Below are 20,293 nucleotides of genomic sequence, written 5' to 3' on the forward strand. Positions count from 1 at the left end.
ACCTGGGAGGGGAAGGCCTCGGGGAGGTGGCGCCTGAGGACTCAGGAACGCGGGAAGCCCTTCAGAGTGGCGCTGGCTGAGGCTGGGGAGGACACGGTCTCTCCACCGGCTGTTTAAGGACTTGTCTTATGCAGCTCTAGAGGGTTAGTGTAGAAGTCATAGGCAGTTACAGGAAGTCAGCGGGCAGTCTGAGCCCCAGTGTGGCTCCCCCGTGGGAGGACGGGCCAGGCTGCCTTGGCAGCAGGTGTGGTGAGAAGTACACCTTGTATTCTGGGCTCCGGAGCCAGGCCCGTGGAGACTGACACAAGGGAAAACAAGCAGCTCTGATCAAGGCCTCCAAGCTGGGGAGGAGTCTGCCCTGTAAGGTGGTGAGCGTTCAAAAGGGGGCATGGCCTCCCAAGACAGCACCCAGGCCCTTGCTAGTGCAGCCGTCAGTTTAGGGGGCTGGAAAGACGTCTCTTCACGGGCTGGGTTATCTCCTGGACCAGGCAGGAAGGTGGGCTTGGCAGTGCCCAGCATAGGGCCCGGGAACCACCTACCCAAGCCCCTGTCCGGGGGCCACTGTCCAGGCGGTGCCTGGGACCCAGATGGGAAAGGCTGGGCAGGAAGATGCTGACCGGGCAGAAAGTGGGTGGTAGTTGCAGTGACGCAGGGGTTGTCTCCATTGGGCCCGGAGGTGGGGGTTGCTGGGCCCAGCTCTCTGGGCTGGGTGCTCTCTCTGCTGCCTGGGAAGGGTGTGCCGGCAGCGGACAGGCAGGCTGCTCAATCAGCAGCCTACCCTGCCCTGCAGTTGTTGCTCTGTTGGCCTGCCCAGCGGAGGCATGACGGCTACTGGGTGCCCCTTCATACAGGAGCCTTGTGCTTTTAAAAGAATATTTTGATTTCTTTACCTGGATAAGGGCTGGAGCTCATCTGAGTCAGCGTCTGTGGGACATGGTCCTCAGCGAGTGGGAAGGTGTAGACTAGCTTTACAGAGCACCACATTTCCCCACACATAAGACGCGCCTTAATTCTGGGGCCCGAAATTTGAAAGAAAATGTGTGACATAAAGTTATTGAACTCGTTTTATTCATCATAAAAGTCATACAACTCATCATGTTGCGCAAAAAAGCGGGAAATGCAAGTATAAGATGCACCCAGTTTTAGACCCCTAATTATTCTGGAAAAGGTGCATCTTATACACGGGGAAATACGGTGTTTTCAGAAAGGAAAGAAATGGGAAATAGTACAATTACTAGAGGGTTTGCTCTGGGCCTCAGGTCTGTCTGTCTCCGTCCTGCCGCCTTGGGTTCACCCTGGACAGACGGGCAGGCAGCCCGTGGAGGAGTCGATGGGTGTCTGGACTCTTATTTCTGTCGCTCTTTGGGGACTATGGCCAAAGAGGCAGCTGTGCTGTGTCTTTAGGTTGGAGCTATGGAAGGTAACATTGAGACACTGACCTTTGGGGGTAGCCAGAACCCCAGGGCCAGGTGTGTCTAACTATAAGTGGCTTTTTTGTTTACCCCTGTGGGTGTCATAATGCAGAAATGTATGGGATCACTGCTTTAGACGGGTTTTAGAAAACTCTATAAAAGGCCCTATGGTTAACCTTCGAGGACTTGGGGACCATGCACCGTTACAGCTCAGCCACTGTGACAGACGAGGCTGGCTGTGGTCCTGCAGACCCTGTCACAGTATAGGTACTGGGATGTGTTCCGCCAGCCCTGACTTTGGCTTAATCCTGACTGGAAAACCCCTGCCACCTGCTGGGACTCCAGCTTCCCACTAAGGTTTTGAGGGAGGGCTGGGTCCAGGGAAGTTCACGGGAAAGCAGGCTCAGGCTGAGTCAGGAGAGCCCAGCAGGGTGGCAGCTTGAAGAGTGGGTGCAGGTGACAGGAAGACTGCTGGACACAAACCCGTCCAGTTGGGTGGGAATGTGGTGGGTGCAGCCTGGGAAGCACAGAGCCTTGGGCTAAGGAGCAGGCTACTTTGCGAGTGGTGGGAAGCCGCTAAGGGTTGCGTGCAGGATGGCAAAGTGATCACGAGCGCACTTCTGAAATGTCTTTCTCAGGTCTTAGCCTGGACTTGCGCCAAGATTGGGTGACTATTGGTTAGAGTGGGAGAGGGCCAGCAAGTGCCACACTTGTCAACAGGCCTAGTTAGACAGATACTTCAGTCTTCAGGCTCTTCCTCTCTATCCTGAAACATTTTAAAGGGCAAGATGAGCAGAGCATTGTCTCAACTCTAATTTAGGCTTGGGGGTAGGAAAAGTGCAGGAGGGAGCCCATCTCTCGCTTCAGATGGGAGTCACGTGGCAGGAAGTATGTGGAGCAGGCTCGCTTCCTCCGCATGTGGCCAGCACACAGACAGGGATGACAGTCCAGACCCTCAAGAAACCTACAGACTACCAAGGCAAGGTACATGTTACGGGCTGAAGCAGGCGCTGCTCAGGTGCGGCGCAGATGGCTCTAGGACAGGCCTCGGGACGCTGCAGGAGGGGAGACTGAGGCATAGCAGACGTGGGGCTTGCCCCAGGTGCTCAGTGTAGCTGGAACAGCAGAGAAAAACCTCAAGTGTATACAGTGCTGTCTACTCCCAAAGGGTTTTTTCTAGGCTTCTAGATAAGCGACTCTAGTTGCCAACATGGTCTAATGTGAACGCAAGCTGGAAGGGGATGTGTGCTTCACATCGGGTGGCGGGAGTTGCCATGAGAGGACCACAGGGACTGAATAAAGGAGACCCAACCACAAGTGCCCACAGACAGTATTTTATTGAACCTGGCCAGTTGGCTCAGTGTGTGGAAGTGCTGGGTCTGATTCCTGGTCAGAGCACACTGGAGGAAGTGTCCATCTGCTTCTCCACCCCCTCTCCCCCTCCTGCAGGCAGGGCTTGAATATGAGTTGTCCTGGGCGCTGAGGATGACTCCATGGCCTCATCTCAGGCACTCAAATAGCTCAGTTGCCGGAGCAATGGAGCAAAGGCCCCAGGTGGGAAGAGCATCGCCCCCTGCTGGGCATGCCGGGTAGATCCCAGTTGGGTGTATGCGGGAGTCTGTCTCTCTGCCTCCCCAGCTCTCACTTTAAAAAAGAATCCTCAACAGGCCTGTGGAAGTAGGTAAGGCCGTGGCAGCCAGCCCCATCAGGCTCTCCCAGTGCTGCTGTGTGCTGCAGACTGGCTTCCACGTGGCCTGTGGATGCTCTGGTCCTTTGGGGACTGAGGAAGTAAAGGATTTGAGCAGACAGGCCCAGGTGAGGGGCATTATTAGGCAGGTGCACCCTGCTCAGAGGGTGGCCTCTTGGCCCTGGTAGTGTGCGTAGGAAATCACTGAAAACCTAGGGACCTGGATGCTGCCAGAGTTGTCTCATCAATTGATCTGTTTCCCTCTTGTGGATGGGTCTCTTGGGGCACGCCGAAGGCTCTCAGGGTCTGACGATGGGTGAGTAACTACTCAGTTCTAAGAAGGAGCACTCCCTGTGCTTCCTAGCGGCTTTTCTGGGCTCGGGAGAAAGGATGGAGGTGGGCCTAGCTGAGGCTGATGCAGCCATGCTTTAGCCAGGGGTCTCAAACTCGCGGCCCGCCCACCAATTTTGTGCGGCCCGCAGACTAATCAAACTTCGTGGATTAGTCTGCGGGCCAGTCTGCGGCCGCACAAAATTGGTGGGCGGGCCACGAGTTTGAGACCTCTGCTTTAGGCGCTCAGCCTGCACGCTGCGTCTGGTCTCATGGGAGGCTCTGGAGCTGGATGGCACCCTTCTCCCTTTCCTACTTAGGAAACATGATGGTCAAAACTTTGATTCTAGCCTACATGTTTCTGCTGCTCTGGGAAGTCATGTTCTCTCTTTTTCGTGGAACTGAATTAAGGCTAGGGGTAGGCATTTTATATGGCACAGATGGGTCTTTTAAGAATTCAGAAAGGCTAAGTATCCAGCCTCCCCCAACCCCTTCTGGGCTGAGCATGGCTCTTGTCTTCCTTGAGACCTGTGGTCCTGCTGTCACCAGCACCCATTGGGCTTTAAGAGTTCTGGTTTGGTGGGTCAGCGGAAGAGTGATCCAGGTGCGTTCCTTTCCTTGGCTCGTGTCACTCTTACACGTCCTTGGGTACCATCTCGCTGTGGCCCACGTACAGCTGAGGTCTGGAATCAAGGTTCCCGATCTCTTTCCTCTCACCTGGTGTGCTGCTGTCAGACGCATCCTTCTGACACGACCATGAAGGCACCGCCTGCACCAACTCCGTGCAGTTGGGCTCACCTTGAGTCCGTTCTGTTGAGGGGCCTCTGAGCATCACCTGCTCTTGCTCATGGGGGCTGTTTCTCAGCGGTGGGCCCTGCCACAGCTGGGGGGGGGGTTAGTTACCATTTATTACTCACTTGTTTGGATTGGAAGACTCATTTTTAGAAACTCAACTGGGGAGCCACCTTGCAGGCATCCTCTAGGGTGGCTCTGGCTTTCGTGTGCGCCATCTCCAGGCAAACTTCCTTTCCAGGGACTTGAGGCAGTGAGTGCTGGTCGGGGCGGGACTGCTCTGCCTTTGTCAGTCTTCTGGCGAGTCCCAAGCTGCTTTCCGTGGCTGACTCTGTCACTCCAGTCCGCAGCCTGTCCACCCGTTTTCTCTGAACTCGGGCCTCTCCAGGCCCATCTGTTGGGGGGCTATGCTGAACCTCTGGTCTCTGCGAGCAGCTGGTTGGGACCCAGCTATATCAGGAGACGGGCCTCCCAAGGCAGTCCTAATTAGGGTGACTGCACTTTCAGGGATAATGGGGCTAATGGCCCTGCTTCCAAGGGTGCTCTTGGCAGGCGGGGCAGGGCGTGGTCCAGGCTGGTGACCCCACTGCCTATACACTGTCTTCCTGCTGCCCAGTGTCCCTGGAAAGGAGCCTGTCAAACTTGCCCCCTCCCACTCCACACAGAACTCTGATCCTGGGCTGCTCAGGAAGGGGCTTGCCCCACAAGAGGTGGCCCTGCTCACGACTGTGGGTTCTGGAGGCATGGAGGGTCACGTACACACTGGACTCCTGGCTGTAGCTTCCTCTCACTCTGGTCTGGTGGTGGCCAACGTAGTCTTTAGAAATCAATTTAAAATATCTCCCTGTATCTGTCCTCCCCCCCCCCCCAAGTACACAAGTGTGAATAGTGTAAGTTGCAGTGCAAAGTCCTTGGCAATAATTCTGTTGTGTATCATCCTAAAAACATTGGAGGCCGCAAGCACCACGGATTGTCCTTCCCCTTGGGGCAGTGACTACATGCAGCACTCAGAACTTGACACCTCGGCGTGGTTGAAGCAGCAGCCTGCATGTGTGGACTGTCACCAGTGCCTCGCCCAGATGCCTGTCCATCCAAAGGGACTCTCTGCCACCTGACTCCCACAGGCACTGCCCACCTGGGGCGCCCTCTCTGTTGGACTCGGCCATAGACTGACCCTCTTGTTTGGCTACTCCAGTCTGTAATGCCCTGACATGTTGCATTTCCCCCATTTGGATGAATAAAAATAAAAGCTTCTGTCTTAAGCAGGACCTTCGCCTTCTCTTGTTAAGTGAAGATGGCGATCTTGCTGGCGCTGACGAGTCAGCTCAGTCCACGTGGCCAACTGTTCCCTTCACACAAGGGGTCAATGCCTGCTTTCTGTTCATGGTCCTCTCTGCTCAATGTCACATCAGCACAGTGAGTGAGCGTGCGTTCCGGGTGCCGAGTCCTGAACTCGGAACTGACCAGGTGCTTTTCACACAGCGCTCTCACTCCTCCCACCTGGTCCCCGGCCTAGCACTGCCCGGCTGGGACAGCGGGGGACAGCTCGGCGCACTGAGGCTCGGGCAGAGGGACACGCCCGGGGGCGCAAAGCTCTCAGTAGCAGCAACACTGAACACGAAGCTGAAGCTCCTGCTCTTGCTCCTCTGGAGCTGCTGCTCCCAGACCAGTGCTGCCGCCCTCTGCTTAGCCGACAGTGTGCGGACAAAGGCACTGGGTGATTTGCTTCGTTTTATAACTCGGGGCCTGCTTGTTCCTGGGACACCAACCTGGATTTCCAAGCACACTAGAACTGATGGGCCGGACCCCCTGCCCGCCTTTGTGGGCCCTGAGAGAAATGGAGGTGGTGTCACCTGATAGAAAGGGCTGAAACCCCTGCTCTTGTGATCCCAGGCAAGCCTTTCACCTTTACTTTCAAGTCTGCAAATAATACCCCTTAACTCATAGGGTGCCTGGCAGCTGGAGAGAGAGACCGGGAGAGGCAGAGCTGCAGGAGTGCGGCAGCCCCTCCCCCGCTCGGGCGAGAGGAAGGCCCTGGCCCAGTCGGGGGTGCTGTCTGTAGTGAAGGGCTGAGCCATCCACCCTCCTGCTTCCCACAAAGCATCTGAAAGCAGCAGCCCTGCTGGGCCCTGGGAGCTAGAGACCTGGGTTAGCATCCCAGCTGCGCTGCAGGGTCAGGGGCCTCTGTGGGCCCAACTTCCCCGCCTGTGAAATGGGGAAGGGTGACAACTTGTGCTCAGTCAGCTCCTTCAGGGAGCCAGTGCCTCGGCCATTGGGTGTTCCTGGTCCCGTCTCTCTCCTTCCTCTTCTCTGATCATGCCCACGCCCCAAGCCCAGGAGAATCAGGTTTGAATCCCAGTGTAGGCATCAGTCTATCTCAGAGCAAGGGATGCACTGTCCCCATTCACACACCCGTCAGACCGGTGACAGTATGGTTCCTGAAGGCCCTACAGTGCCCATGTCACCCACATAATCCCCTGTGTACACTCTGGTTTGCACAACTGTTGGCAAGTTGAGAGCTGAGAGAGACTTTTCTGTCCTTGGCCCTCTCACTGCTGTCACTGGGACTCAGAGCTCAGCACACAGGTGGCAGCTCTCCCTGGAGACTGAGGCAGATGCCTTTTGTCTTATTCTGAACCGAGGTACTAACAGGGCTCGAGACCCACGCAGGCTCAGCAGGGCCTGCTGAACGTCCACTCACCTTGGGAGGGGCCGAGCGCAGGGAAACAAGCTGGCCGGACAGGGTCGGACCCAGGAGCCCTGGACTCCGCCCCCCGCAGCCCCCTCCCTCCGGGCCCGCAGAGCCAGGCTCTCTCAGCCTCCCTGCACCTGCAGCTGTGTCCTCCCCTCCCACCTCTGCCCATCGGAAGCACGTCACTCCCAATGAGCCTTTCCAGTCCTGCTCTCCCCAAGGAAGGAGTGCACAGCCTTCCTCCTCCTCCCCGCCCCAGGGCACTTCTAACCCTGGATCCACCAGGGCAGTCTTCCAGCTTCCGCTTCCATGGCAGAGCAGGGGTGCCCAGCCAGGGGGGTCCTCCCCCGCCCCGGGGACAGCTGGCAGTATTTGTAGACATTTCGGTTGTGCCAGCTGCTTGGGGGGGGGTACAGTAACAACTAGCAGGCAGAGACCAGGGATGCTGCTAAACGCCCTGTGACAGACAGGACAGCCCACCACAGAGGAGCTGACGCCCACTCCGCCCCGAGGGTGTGGGTTCCAGACCCCCCCCCCCCCCGCGTTTCCCAGGCGACCTGAAATACACAGGAGAGCTCAGCTCATCCGTTCCCCTCTCCAGGAACTTCCCTCAAAGCCGGCTTCCCTGGCACCTCTGCACTCTACATTTCTTCTGAATATTTCCTCCTAAAACGTTGCCAGAAAGCTTACAAAACCAAAGATTTTTAAAGGAAGTTGGTTTAAAACTGTCCAGTGGTTCCCCTTCCACACCTGGGCCTGGAGGTCCGTGACCACCCCCATCTCCCACCACTCGCCTGTCAGACTCCCTGCCACCTGCCGTTCTCCCACCCCTCTTCCTGCTTCAGACCCAGCAGGTCCCAGCACCCCGTTCCCGTGGGTCCTGTACACCCCCTGCAGCACCCAGTGCACATGTGCAGTTACTGCTCTTACCCTGGGCCCCAGCATAACCAGGGGACCGCCCTGGGCATGGGCTGACACCTCTGGAGTTGGGCACCGCTGGCAGAGTGAGGATTTCTGCTGCGTCCCTAACTCCCGGACACCGCAGTCTTTGGGACCAGAGAGCCTAGAAAAGGCTGTGCTGGACCCTTGCCCCGGCCGGTAAGAAGTGCCGACCCCAGAAATACACCTACTGACCTGTTTGTGGCCAAGGGATCCCCACTGTGCGCCAGAGGCCCTGCCGTGGCCCAGCCCCCTGCTTAGCACGTGCCCAGCTTCAGGGGCTTACTCACCACCTCCGTCTTCGTGGCCTGCATCTCAAGCCATGTCCACCTGGGGGGCAGGCGAACTTGGGGAGCAATGCTCTTCTTCCTGCTACAGGGAAGGGGTGAGGTGGTGAGGTCAGCGGACGTGTGGGAGCCACCAGGGCATAGGAAGGACTTTCCTCAGAGATGCCGTGTCCGTGCCACCCCCCTGCGAGTCTGAGCAGAGCATGCCTGGATGCCAGGCTCTGCTGCACTTCTGCCTGGGCACATTTTGGGCGGGAATCCCTCTGCCATCTCAGCCTGGTGATGTGCTTTTGTCTTTTAAGGCTTAACTACACCCTGATGATTTCCCTAACCCTCCCACACACAAATAGTGCCTCAGTAGTGACCTCCTGCAGGGCAGTCCTCACAGTGAAGCCGGGCACCAGCCTCCCGAGGACAGCCTGTGTCTGTCTTCGCACCCCGTGCTGCTTCCAAAGGGCCCGCATGGAGGGGTGAGGCTCAAACACCCTATTGGGCAGCACAGAGGTGGTCTCCCACTGCCGGGGCCCCGGGGGGGGGGGGCAGGAGCACATAATGATACAACTGGCTTTTACAAAGCAATGCTGTTTGTACCAAAATATTTAATGAATATGCTGTTAAAATAAAACCAACAGAAGAAATAGTAATACAATTTTACTGGTTTATATTTCAATTCATAAAGTTAACACACTGAAACTACCTAACACAATGTCCACGCACCTAGTTTTAGATGGGCTTAACAGCTGTTTGGGTAACGGAACAAGAAAGACACAGAAAGGGGAGGGCGGTGAGGGAGGAGCAGCTGCCACTTGTCACTTCCCCATTATCACAGGTGACCTCAGCAAGTATTCAGCACAGCCACCGGGAAACGCTTCAAAACAACCCACGTGTCTGCATACAAACCAGCTATCCCCACGAACCATCTGCGGACAGCCTGTCAGCACATCACTATTTAAATTAAGTCAGTTGCTGCTTTTTATATAAAAAGGAGCTAACCCCTCCACTCCGCAGTTCTGAAATGAGAGCTTGCAGCCCATCTGAACAGCGAAATTTGCACCCAGCCACACACATTCCGGGGGGAGTCTCAGCATGTGCGTCCCACATACACGTTACAAAGACACACAGCTTAGTGTCCTCACGTGATCTGTTGTGCAAACGCGTGGAATCTGGAAGTGAGGGAGCTCTTCATGGCTCCCCCACCGGCTGGGAGGAGAGCAGAACCCTACAACCCGTGAGTGAATTAAGTGCCCGAACAGCCACATCATGAAGGTGTGCAGGTCAGTCCTAGTCTGGGATCTAGACAGTCACTGGGGCATTGGGAAAGGTATTTATATATATATATATATATACACATACATGACACATTGAGCGAAATAAGATCTGTCCACATTATGCTGAATCCAGTCTCACAGTCAGTCCCCACCTAGCCCTGGGAAGTCATTTGGCAGCTAACACTAAAAAACAATAGGGACCATCAGAGTTGCATAGAATTGATCAGAAACGTGAATAATGCCAAACCAAAACCTGTGTCATATAGTTTGACAGAACTAGGCGGCTTCAGCTGCAACGGTGAAACCATCCTATTTAAAACAAAGTGCTTCTCCATTATCCACCTGGAGGACCCTCTGCTGGCACTGAAGCAGGTAAGAACTGTTACCGATCCTCTGCCCTGCCCCCACCACAATATATATATATATGTATATATATATATATAATATGTATATTAAAAAAAATTAAAGGTTTAGAAAAAAACCCCACAGCCTGAAAGGACCCCCCAACTCTGATAATATCAGCTTAGCCCAGGGGCCGGGCGAGGCCTGGAGGTCACCCGAGGAGTAACTTTCTAGCGTCCAGAGCAGCTGCCGGGCGAGCAGGTCGATTAGTGTCAGTAGTTAGGACAGCCTCACCCAGAGGCTACCTGCTGCATGAGCTCTGGTCCAGTGACCTACCAGTATGCTTCTAGGAATCTGACTTAGGTACGTTCTGGTCCAGGGACATGTCACAGAATCACACATCTGGCCAAAGAAGGCAACAAAAGGTGTCGTGTTTTCTGACGGTGTCTCGAGGCCACAGCTGCTTTCAGCAAGTCTCTTTCCCTTGAACCCCAGTTGCTGTCTTAATGGAGCTCAGTGTTCGGTTGAACCACGTCTTCTTGGCTGCCTGCACCTCACTGAGGGCCAGGCCCAAATGGTGCTCCAAGTCCTGCAGGAGGAGGACAGTGTGAGCAGGCTGCTCCAGCGCCAGTGCCGCTGCCTCCCAGAGCTGAGCCCAGACAGGTCAGTCTGTCTACTCGAGAGGCCTCTGGACACCCCCCAGTCGCAAACTGGCATAGAAAGATGTGGAATACCTGAAGATATGGGAGTCTCTCCTTGTTAAGCCCTCATTTCTTGCCTAGTCTAAATGAGCGTGCGCTCTGTCTACCCACTGCGCACAAGGCAGGCAGAGTGCATGCCCAAGCTGAAAACATCACAGATTCTCAGAACACCTGGAACACGTCCACTCCTGAGCAAGGCTGTGAGGTGTCAGCCTGGGCCGTGGCCTCTTCCAGCTCAGCACCCACATCCACCCTACATACTGGGCTCTCCCTGGGCAAGCCCCCGCCTCCCTCCGTGTTCTCAGTGTGCCACCCCCGCCCCCAGGCACGCCCATTCTTCCTTCTCTTCTGCGGCTGCAACCCACCCCTTCTTTGCCCTCAGACACCGCTGCTTGGTGAAGCCTCCCAACCGCTGCGGACAGCCCCGTGAGCCAGGTCTTAGCTCTGCGGCCCCAGCACCTAGGACAGGGCCTGGCAGGGAGCAAGTGCACGGCGATGTGTGGGATGGAGACCAGGCCTAAGCTTTACTCCTGAACTTGGTGCTGACAAACCTACCCTTGCCATAAAAAGACACCAAAACAAGCCCCAGTTCCTTCATCAGGAACGGAGGCTGAGAAAGATTAGGTTAACATGTCCAAAGTCACAAAGCTAGTTACGTGAGGGGAGCTGGGACACAAAGGCTGGCATCTATGAAGCCCTCAAACACTGCGCTAAACCCTTTCTGCACCTTTTCTTCAGTCCTCAGGGCAAGGGATCAGCTAGGGACCCGCACATTGCACTTGCAGCTGAGGAGCCTAGAGTGTGAAGTTAAAAACTAACCCGAGGTCAGAGTTTGATAGTATAGCTGTGATTTCAAAGCCTGTCTTCTTTGCTCTACCAAAAAGCTCCCAAGCTTGATGGAAAAATTCTCATTATGAGAAAGTCTAATCCTTAGAATAGGACAAATACTATTTAAACATCCACCAGTAGATAACAAGCAATGGGCTTCTTCCCATGAGGATTCTAGTCAAAGTTTAAAGGGAAAAGAACTGCAACTATGAAGACCGTTCCTGGCGCCTCCAGCCCACAGCAGGACCCCTCCGGGCCCGGGGGGCCAGTACCTGGATCTTGCACTCGGCCTCCACCAGCTGCAGCTTGGTCTGGGCCAGCTCCAGCTCCATCTCCCTCAGCTGGTTCTTGAGCGTCTCCTTCTCCTCGTCCGTGTCCTCATCCAGAGCTTCCTTGGCTGCGCTGATGCTCTTCACGCGCCCTTCTTTGTTGAAGAACTCGCGACACCGCTCACAGTCGTCCACCTTTTGCTGCAACGGAATGTCAGATGTGAAGAGACGGAGGGGGAAGTGGCCCTCTAGAAGGTGTGAGCATGCTCTTTCCGGGAAGCCCAGATGTGGCTTTTCAGAAGGGCATTACAGCCCCTAGACGTCTGTTCTCTCTGAAGCCAGCAGACAGCCTACCAAGAAGCCACCTGGTATCATATACCGAAAGCAATAAAAACACTGATGTCTCGATCCAGTATCCTCACATCTAGGAACTGTGGCTAAAAACATGAAGCAGCAGTGACTAGGTAAGATTTATGTTCAAGGATTGTCACTGCAGAATAAGATACGGTCAAGGGGGAGAAGCTCTCAGTACCTGGGAGAAAGTTGATGCACTGCTGCATTGGTACAGGAGGACACAGCCTGAGCGGCTTCTGAGGAATTCTTTATTACACGGTAAAATGGTAAATGCTGAATGGACCAGGACACAAAAATGTATATATGGTATGGTTAAAATATATACTATATCACAGTTCATTCAAAATAAGATGCCACTGATGGCAAGGCACATTTTATGTTCCTCTAAGAAAATATTCTGCCAACTAAACCATAAGAAGCCGTCAGTTATAAAGCAGGTTCCAAGTTCAGAGATGTGAATATGAAGACACGCGTATCTGGGAATGAGCAGAATTCTGCGTGTTCACCAAGAAGAGACCGAAAGAAGGCACTCCACAGTGTTAACCATGGCGATGTGTCTGTGGGTCACAGGGTGTAAGGGTCTTTTTTCTAATTTACTCCTTATTTTCCACAGTTTCTGCAGTGAGTATTATTAGTTCTAAAATCAGAAAATAAACTAAAAAATAGAAACTGCTGGTTATTACACACTCCTTGTAATGCGGGCCGGGTGTCATCTTGCTCCAGGTGCAATGTTTTGTGCAAATGTGGCCACAAGCACAGACCTTGCCCACTTTCCTGCCCACTGAGTTGTAAATCTATTAGAAAAGCATCTTTCAGTAATCAGCTCACCTCAGTACAGTTTGGGAAGTACTCTAATATAGGTAATACAGGTGCAGCTTAATGAGAGCGCGCGCCACATTACAAAAGTCCCCAAATCAGCAAGAACTTATTCAAAACTCAAGTCCTCACTGATAGCATGTGGATCATTATGGGCGCAGAAGGACTGCATTCGGAGGGCGAGTGTCCCCACTCGAGTGGCGAGTCCCACCGTGCGGTCCTGACCTTTGCACCCGCCTCAGGCAGAGCCACGCTCCAGACCCCATGCTACACACACCCATGTCCCACGTGACACCCGGAAAGCGGTGGCACTTGTTCTGTTGTTTACAGACCCCCAAGGAGGACGCTGTACAAATGTATAAGGACAGGGTCCTTGTGCTGGGTCTCCTCTGCATCCCCCAGAGTAAACGGGCACAGTAGCAGCTGTCATACTGAGTCAGGTCAGGACAGGCGCCCAATCAGGTATCTGTCAGCTCCTCTCACTTCTGAAATCAAAGTAAACCCTGCCCCCTAAACCTGTTGTGCTGTTTACAGCCATAACCTGAGCCAGGTGCTGTCAAGTTTCTCTGGTAAAGGAAGGCTTACCCGAATTTTCTCAATTTCCACTTTATTGGCTGTCTGCTGCTTCTCCAATCTTTCACTCAACTGAGAACAAATCTGAAAAAACAAACAATTCCAAATGATAATCTCTTGAGCAGTGCCATCTCCTGCATACTCTGGGCCTGGGACAAGTTCTGTGGCGGCAGCTGGCCGACACTAAGCAGAATGAAGACACCGCGGGCCGCCACAGCTCGGCGTGCTGGGCGCTGACAGTGAGCGGAGGCCCCTCTGGCCACGCCACCTCTGCGTCCATCGGCCAAGGACCTGCAGGAAAGTGTCAGTGCCACACTCAATGGCCAGTGGTTTCCAAACACTTGCAGTCCCACGAGCCAGCATGAGATCCCAGTACAGGAGGGGACCAGACCAGTTCAGATATGTTCTTAAAATGGAACCAGCCAGGGAGAGGGGTGGTTCTGCACACGACCACCCGTAAATACAAGGCCACAAGTGGCATCTGAAATGCTCCCGAGGACACGGTGCGGCCTCACTTATTAGTGCCCAGGTGAATGCCAGGCATCACTGTGCCCGGTGCTTGATGGGTCCCTCCCCCTGCAGCTGGGAAGCAGCGCGGAGACTGGGCAGTGCCCGCGGCAGAGCAGGAGCTCCTGGGTGAGGAGAGGGTACAGTTCACCCTGACAAACAGGGTTGCTAGGAACATGGCCTGATTCCAGGCACACAACCCACCTGCTTGTAGTCACCGATGATAGAACTGTTTTTTTTAATCTCAGATTCTGCCTTGTCGAGTTCCCGCCGACACATTTCTTTTAACTGCATACATGAAAAAAGCAGAAGTGGATGTTTTAAAGGCAATATAAAGGACTTTCCAAAAGGTGCTTCTACCCCCCCCCCCCAACTCCCGCCTTCCCTCTGGGCAGTGCTAGCCCTGTTCAGATGCCAGGAGCGGGTGAACAGTCAGAACTTCCGGACACACCAACCTGCTCTGCGTGAGCCTCTGCTGAAGTCCCTCCCTGCCTGGGAGCAGCCCAGCCCAGGGCCCGGCCGCAGAGGCTCACGCAGAGCTGATGGGGGACGGCAGCCGCGTCAGTAACTGACCTATCTGTGTAGCAAGTGCCCTGTGACCTCTCACCTCAGGCTGCCCTGACTGCGACCATAGGCAGTCCTTTGCGGAAAACTGGGGGGAAGGGGGACAAGGGTTGCCCAGGGCACCTAGCACCCCAAACTCTTCCTACAGCTGCAGGCCTGTGCCCAGAGACCAGAGAGCTGGCTCTGGACACGCCTTCCAGGGTTTGCTCTGTGGGTACTGCAGTGGACAGGCAGGGCAAGAGCCAGAAATTTTATGACCTCTGCTTTCCTTGTGCAGAAATGCTAACCCTGTCCTTGTCACACTCAGATGCTCACATGCAGGAATCTCTCCTGCCACATGTATGATGGCCTTTGCCCCCGTCCCTCCTATGCCTTGATTATGAAGAACCGTTGTGCTTTACAGAGAAGATACAAAAGGCCTCTGGAGAGACACCAAAGCCAGCTGTCTGCAGGATCTCCAGTGCCACCAGGAAGCCTCCAGCCCACGCCCCACATCCAGAATGCATGATGCAGAGGGTGCGGGGCTCCCTCACCTGAGCAGACTCTTCTTCTAGCCGCCTTTTCTCCTCTTCTGCATCAATCAGCTTCTGTTTGGTCATAAGCAGCTCCTTATTCAGTGCATCTGCCTTTTCCTCAGCCTGAAACATTTAAGGGATGCCATTACCAACCAAGAACTGAAAACTGGAAGGGCCTGAGTCACCCAGCGCAATCCCATGATAAGACGAAGGGGAAGCTGTGATCCGGACAGGGGAGAGATGTGCCCAAGGCCACACTGAGACGGGAGCTGCTGAATGCCGGGCGCAGTCTCTGACCCAGAGGCAGCGCCAGGCAGTGGTTAGGAAGGCGCCTCTAGCACTGGACAACCTGGGCCCAATTGCCATTGTTCCCTGACCATGTGCCACTGGCCAAGTCATGGAGAGCCTGTGTGAGCTTCTGGCTCCTCAGCGGCGGGGCCAAGCATGGAAAGGACTCGGCACAGTGCCCAGCACATGGTAAACTCTCAGTAAAGGGTCGCTGTCATCATCAACAGTGATAATAAATTCTGGTTTTCTTCCTCCAGACTCTCAGTATGTCCTCTGCTCCATCAAACCAGTTCTGCAGCCTGACCAGGCAGTGGCACAGTGGAGAGAGCATCAGATTGGGATGCGAAGGACCCAGGTTCAAGACCCTGAGGTCACCGGCTTGAGCGCAGGATCAAAGACATCACCCCATAGTTGCTGGCTTAAGCAAGGGGTCACTTGCTCTGCAGGAGCACCCCCCACTCTGTCAAGGCACATATGAGAAAGCAATCAATGAACAACTAAGGAGCCGCAACAAAGAATTGATGCTTCTCATCTCTCTCCTCTACTGTCTGTCCCTCCCTATCTGTCTCCCCCCCCACCCCCGTTCCATCACAAAAAAACAACAGTTCTGCACTTCGCTCTCCTTGTCCCCAGGTAAAGGAAGCCACACCTTTCCTCACACTTTTTATTTCCTGAAACGGCCACCCTCCACCCCAAGTTTTTCTAAAGCATGCAGAGGCCCGCAGGGCAGATCCGTGAGTCCAAGTGAAAATGATAGGAGTCCCTGGCTCAGGCATTCCAAGGGTAACTGAAGAAGGAATGACTGTAGATGGCAGAGGGCGGTCAGTCAGAGAAACAGGTGACAGCTTCGAGTCACAGAGCACTAGATACAGAGCGTCCCTGCCGGCTCCTTTCACACAACCTCCGTTGACCACGTGCGGAACTTCCCTGACCTCACACAGAGCGAACGCTGTGGGACTGAGCTGCGCTCTCCACCAGACCGCATGGCCTCTGACGACCTTCCTTGGGAGGGACAGGTTCCAAAGACCTGAGGATGGCGGGACAGGCAAACTCCAAAGGCCGTTAATTATTAGCAAACTGTCATGCACATGATTAAATGGGATCCTGTCCTTTCTGGGGTGGCTTCTCCTCTCCTGTAGCTCAATCCCCAAGAGAAATCAGGAGGGAAATGAGAAGCAACAGGAAGTGACTAGTGAGGAGAACGAAGTCCTGTTACAGCTTCTGTTTCACCTGAGTGGACAGAACGACCGTCCCCTTCCTATTTCTCCACTGGCCTCGGGTCCCATCTCCCGAGCCGCAGCTGGAGCCCGCGGCCCAGACCGTGCCCCCTCACCCGCCGCTGCTACCACAGAGGGTGAGGGTTAACACTGAGGCCGACCGAAGTGTGGGCAGCTGGGTCACCACCTCCTCTAACTCGAGTCTTCCTTGCCCACCCTGACTCCCCAGTTTATAAAAATGTCAGGAAGTGAAGTGACTTCGCCAAGCTCTCAGGATGCAAAGCACAGCTGGTATCCGAGACCAGGTTGCTTGACATTCAGTCCAGCACTGGGCATCACTGTACAAGTGGAGCCTCAACACCGCAAGGTGCAGAGACGACTGGACCGCCCCAGTGAGGGTCCACTAATGGCACCACACCGTCCACTCTAGTTACATGAGCATGAGGACAGAACATCTGGTGCTAAGAAGCATCAATCCAGACTTTCACTTCGGGTCCTGAAGGACTAACCAGCCAGATCTACCCTCCCAGTGTTACCACAACCTGGGCAGAAGAGAGGAAACACTGTCTTCAGACCCAGGCACAATAAATGTGGGACTGTGGTTGCGGGAGAAAGAAAACAAGGTGAGCCCTACTGCCCCCTGGGTGTCTGCCTGGAGGTGCGCTGGGGCCTGGGGGCAGGGAGGGTTCCACACTGAACAGCCTCAGGGGGTTCAGGAGGCAGAGAGGCTGAGGTGGCTGGAAGCTGTGGGGCAGAGCTTTGGTGAGAGCGCCCGGAACAGCTAATAAGGCACAGGAAGTGATAAAGTAAAGTCATGAAGGCAGAAAAGGAGAAAAGAGAAGGAAAAGGCAGATAAAACAGAATAAATAGCAAGGTGATATTTAAATGCACCATATAAATAACTGCATCAAATGTAACTGGTCTAAACTTTCTGATAAAAGGGAGATTATCAGACTGTACTAATAAAGCAAGACCCAGCCCCGCGGCATGGCTCAGTGGATAGAGCATCGTCCTGGCAAGCAAGGGCACAGGTTTGGTCCCCGGTCAGGGCACACAGAAGTAACCAATGAGTGCACAACCAAGTGGAACAATGAGTTGATGCTTCTCTCTCTCTTTCTTCCCTTCCCCCCTTAAATCAATGGAAAAATTAAAAACCCATTTAAAATATAAAGACACAGGAGTGTTAAAAGTAGAAGGATGCAAAAGGACATGCCACGCAATGCCGGGAAGTCAGAGTGGTGACATTACTATAGGACAAAGTAGATTTCAGAACAGAGCACTTGAGGGACATTTCATAAAATAAGAGTAACTCCATTAAGAAGATGTAATAATCAGAAATGTATGCATAAATTCAAATGACAGGAAATGAAAGATGACATAATGAAAGGGGACAGATGCACACAGTCAGACGTGCCCCCCCCCCCCCCCCCCGCGCTCAGTTAAGTGCCAGAACAAGTGAGAGAACACCAGTGCGTCTACGAAAGATCCCACCACACTCAACCAACTGGACCAGACTGACTGACAGTTACAGAACACCCCACCGCAAGAACACACACACTCTCCAGTGCACGTGTGACATTCACCCAGACCACACGGCAGGCCTTAGAATAAGCATAAATATATCCTAAAATAAGTGAAATCAGAGAGGAAATGCACTCTGATCACAACTGAATTAAATTAAAAGTGAACAACAGAAAAATCCCTAATAGTTGAAAATTAACACACTGCTAACTCCTAGGTCAAAGAAGAAATAGAAAGACTAAAGGAAAAGAAAAACACTGCCTATCAGCTGAAACAGTGCCTCAGGGAGATTCACACCTTATCGCTTATTCTAGAAAAGAAAAACGGTCTAAATCAATGTTCGAGCTTCCTCTTTAGGAAGCTAGGTGCACACACAATATGGTATACAGGGATGTATTGTAAAATAGGGCACCTGAAACCTGTATAATTCTGTAACCAGTCATCTCAATAAAATTCTATTAAAAAAAAAAGTGAGACACAGTCCTGGAAGGCACAACACAGACCACTGCCCCCGGGACTCTCCACTGGCCGACGCCTACTTCCCATCCTCACCCTGACCAAGTGAACGCACTAACAATCTCCATTAAAAATAAAAAAAGTCTAGAAAAAGCAAACTAAACCTAAATAAAAGTAAAAGGAAATCATAAATACAGAAATCAATATACCAAAATAGAGAAAAAGTAATCAGTGAAACCAAAAGCTGGGTTTTGAAGAGTTGAAGGCAACTGATAAAATCCTAGTTAGATTGGGCCCTGGCCGGTTGGCTCAGTGGTAGAGCGTCAGCCTGGCGTGCGGGGGACCCGGGTTCGATTCCTGGCCAGGGCACATAGGAGAAGCGCCCATTTGCTTCTCCATCCCCCCCTCCTTCCTCTCTGACTCTCTCTTCCCTTCCCGCAGCCAAGGCTCCATTGGAGCAAAGATGGCCCGGGCGCTGGGGATGGCTCCTTGGCCTCTGCCCCAGGCGCTAGAGTGGCTCTGGTCGCGGCAGAGCGACGCCCCGGAGGGGCAGAGCATTGCCCCCTGGTGGGCAGAGCGTGGCCCCTGGTGGGCGTGCCGGGTGGATCCCGGTCGGGCGCATGCGGGAGTCTGTCTGACTGTCTCTCCCCGTTTCCAGCTTCAGAAAAATACAAAAGAAAAATAATAATAATAATTTGAAAAAAAAAATCCTAGTTAGATTGATAAAGGAAAAAAGGAAAAGACACAAATGACCAGGAGTGAAAGAGAGGACATCTCAGCAGGTCCTTTCAACAGAAGAGAGGACGGAAATACCAGTGACTGCATGCCTACACGTTTGACAACTAAAATAAAAATTGCTCAAAAGACACAATTTATTAAAAGGGACACATGAAGACTTAGAAAATTCAAATAGTGTCATATCTAAAAATAAACAGAATAAATTTTCTTAGCAGAAAATTATATTCATAATTAAATAATTTCCTTAAGAAAATTCCAAGCTCATGCGGCTTCACTTGGGAATTAAATCAAAGATTTAATCAGGAAACAACTCTACACAAAGGACTTAAGAAAACAGGAGACAACACTCTTCAGTTTGTGTTAAAAGACCAGCATTATCCTGACAGCAAAACTAGACAAAACATTCAAGAAACTCTAGACAAACATTCTTCATAGACATAAAAATCTTTAATACAAATAAAAATCTTTAACATAAAATAGAAATTCCAAGTTTCCTAGGAGTGCAAGGTTGGTTTACAATGAAAAATCTATTTATTTAACCATTATTATCAGAATTAGGAGAAATACCAAATAATCACCTCAACAGAAGGAAGAGCATTTGACAAAATTCAACACCCATTCATGACAAAAACTATCAGCAAAGAGGAAGAAAGGTCAACCTCTTCAACCTGCCCTATGAAAAAGCTACAGCTAATATCTGTACCAGGGCAGCAAGACTCACACTGTTCAACCTTGCTCAGAAGGTCCAGTCAGTGCAGGAAGGCCCGGGGAAATGGAACATAGACTTTCTAACTGAAGAAAAAAAGGAAAACTGTCTTTATGCAGAGATGATGTGACTATGAATATGGCAAATCCTAAATATAAACAAAGAACTACCAAATTCATAAGTGAATTTAGCAAGATCACAGGATACAAGGGCATAAAGTCAATTGTACTATCTTTCTAAAAATTAGCAATAAACAATGGAAAAACTGCAATACTTAAAAAGACAATACTCTTTACAATAGATTAGAGTATGTGCGAATTTTGTCAACTAAAAACTAAAAACAATGCTAAAATTGAAAAAGATCTACATAAATGAAAATCATAACAGATCCATGGATTGGAAGATTTAATTATTGTTTAGACGTTAATTCTCTCCAAGTTGATTTATAGATGCCACTCAAAAGTTGACAGACTGATCCTAGTATTTATATA

The 20,293-nt window shown here is 52.4% G+C and overlaps 2 protein-coding genes across 6 annotated transcripts in view; one reads left to right on the forward strand and one right to left on the reverse strand.

Annotated features, from left to right (window-relative positions):
- Nucleotides 1-5,489, forward strand: part of STRBP (spermatid perinuclear RNA binding protein) — a 154,152-nt gene extending 148,663 nt beyond the window's left edge. The window contains exon 18 of the transcript XR_010749179.1: nt 5,175-5,489. The gene's annotated coding sequence lies outside the window, so the exon portion shown is untranslated. The remainder of the gene's footprint in view (nt 1-5,174) is intronic.
- Nucleotides 5,490-8,718: 3,229 nt separating this feature from the next.
- The window catches only part of RABGAP1 (RAB GTPase activating protein 1), a 188,147-nt gene continuing 176,572 nt past the window's right edge, over nt 8,719-20,293 (reverse strand). For all 5 annotated transcript variants that reach the window (XM_066367221.1, XM_066367220.1, XM_066367224.1 and 2 more), the window contains 5 exons: nt 14,895-14,999; nt 14,002-14,085; nt 13,303-13,374; nt 11,551-11,748; nt 8,719-10,338 (listed from right to left, as the gene is read on the reverse strand). In XM_066367221.1, coding sequence (XP_066223318.1) covers nt 10,216-10,338; nt 11,551-11,748; nt 13,303-13,374; nt 14,002-14,085; nt 14,895-14,999 — 582 coding nt within the window. In that variant the 3' untranslated portion in view covers nt 8,719-10,215. The remainder of the gene's footprint in view (nt 10,339-11,550; nt 11,749-13,302; nt 13,375-14,001; nt 14,086-14,894; nt 15,000-20,293) is intronic.

The sequence above is a fragment of the Saccopteryx leptura genome, chromosome 2, assembly GCF_036850995.1.
Source record: "Saccopteryx leptura isolate mSacLep1 chromosome 2, mSacLep1_pri_phased_curated, whole genome shotgun sequence".
Lineage (NCBI taxonomy): Eukaryota > Metazoa > Chordata > Mammalia > Chiroptera > Emballonuridae > Saccopteryx > Saccopteryx leptura.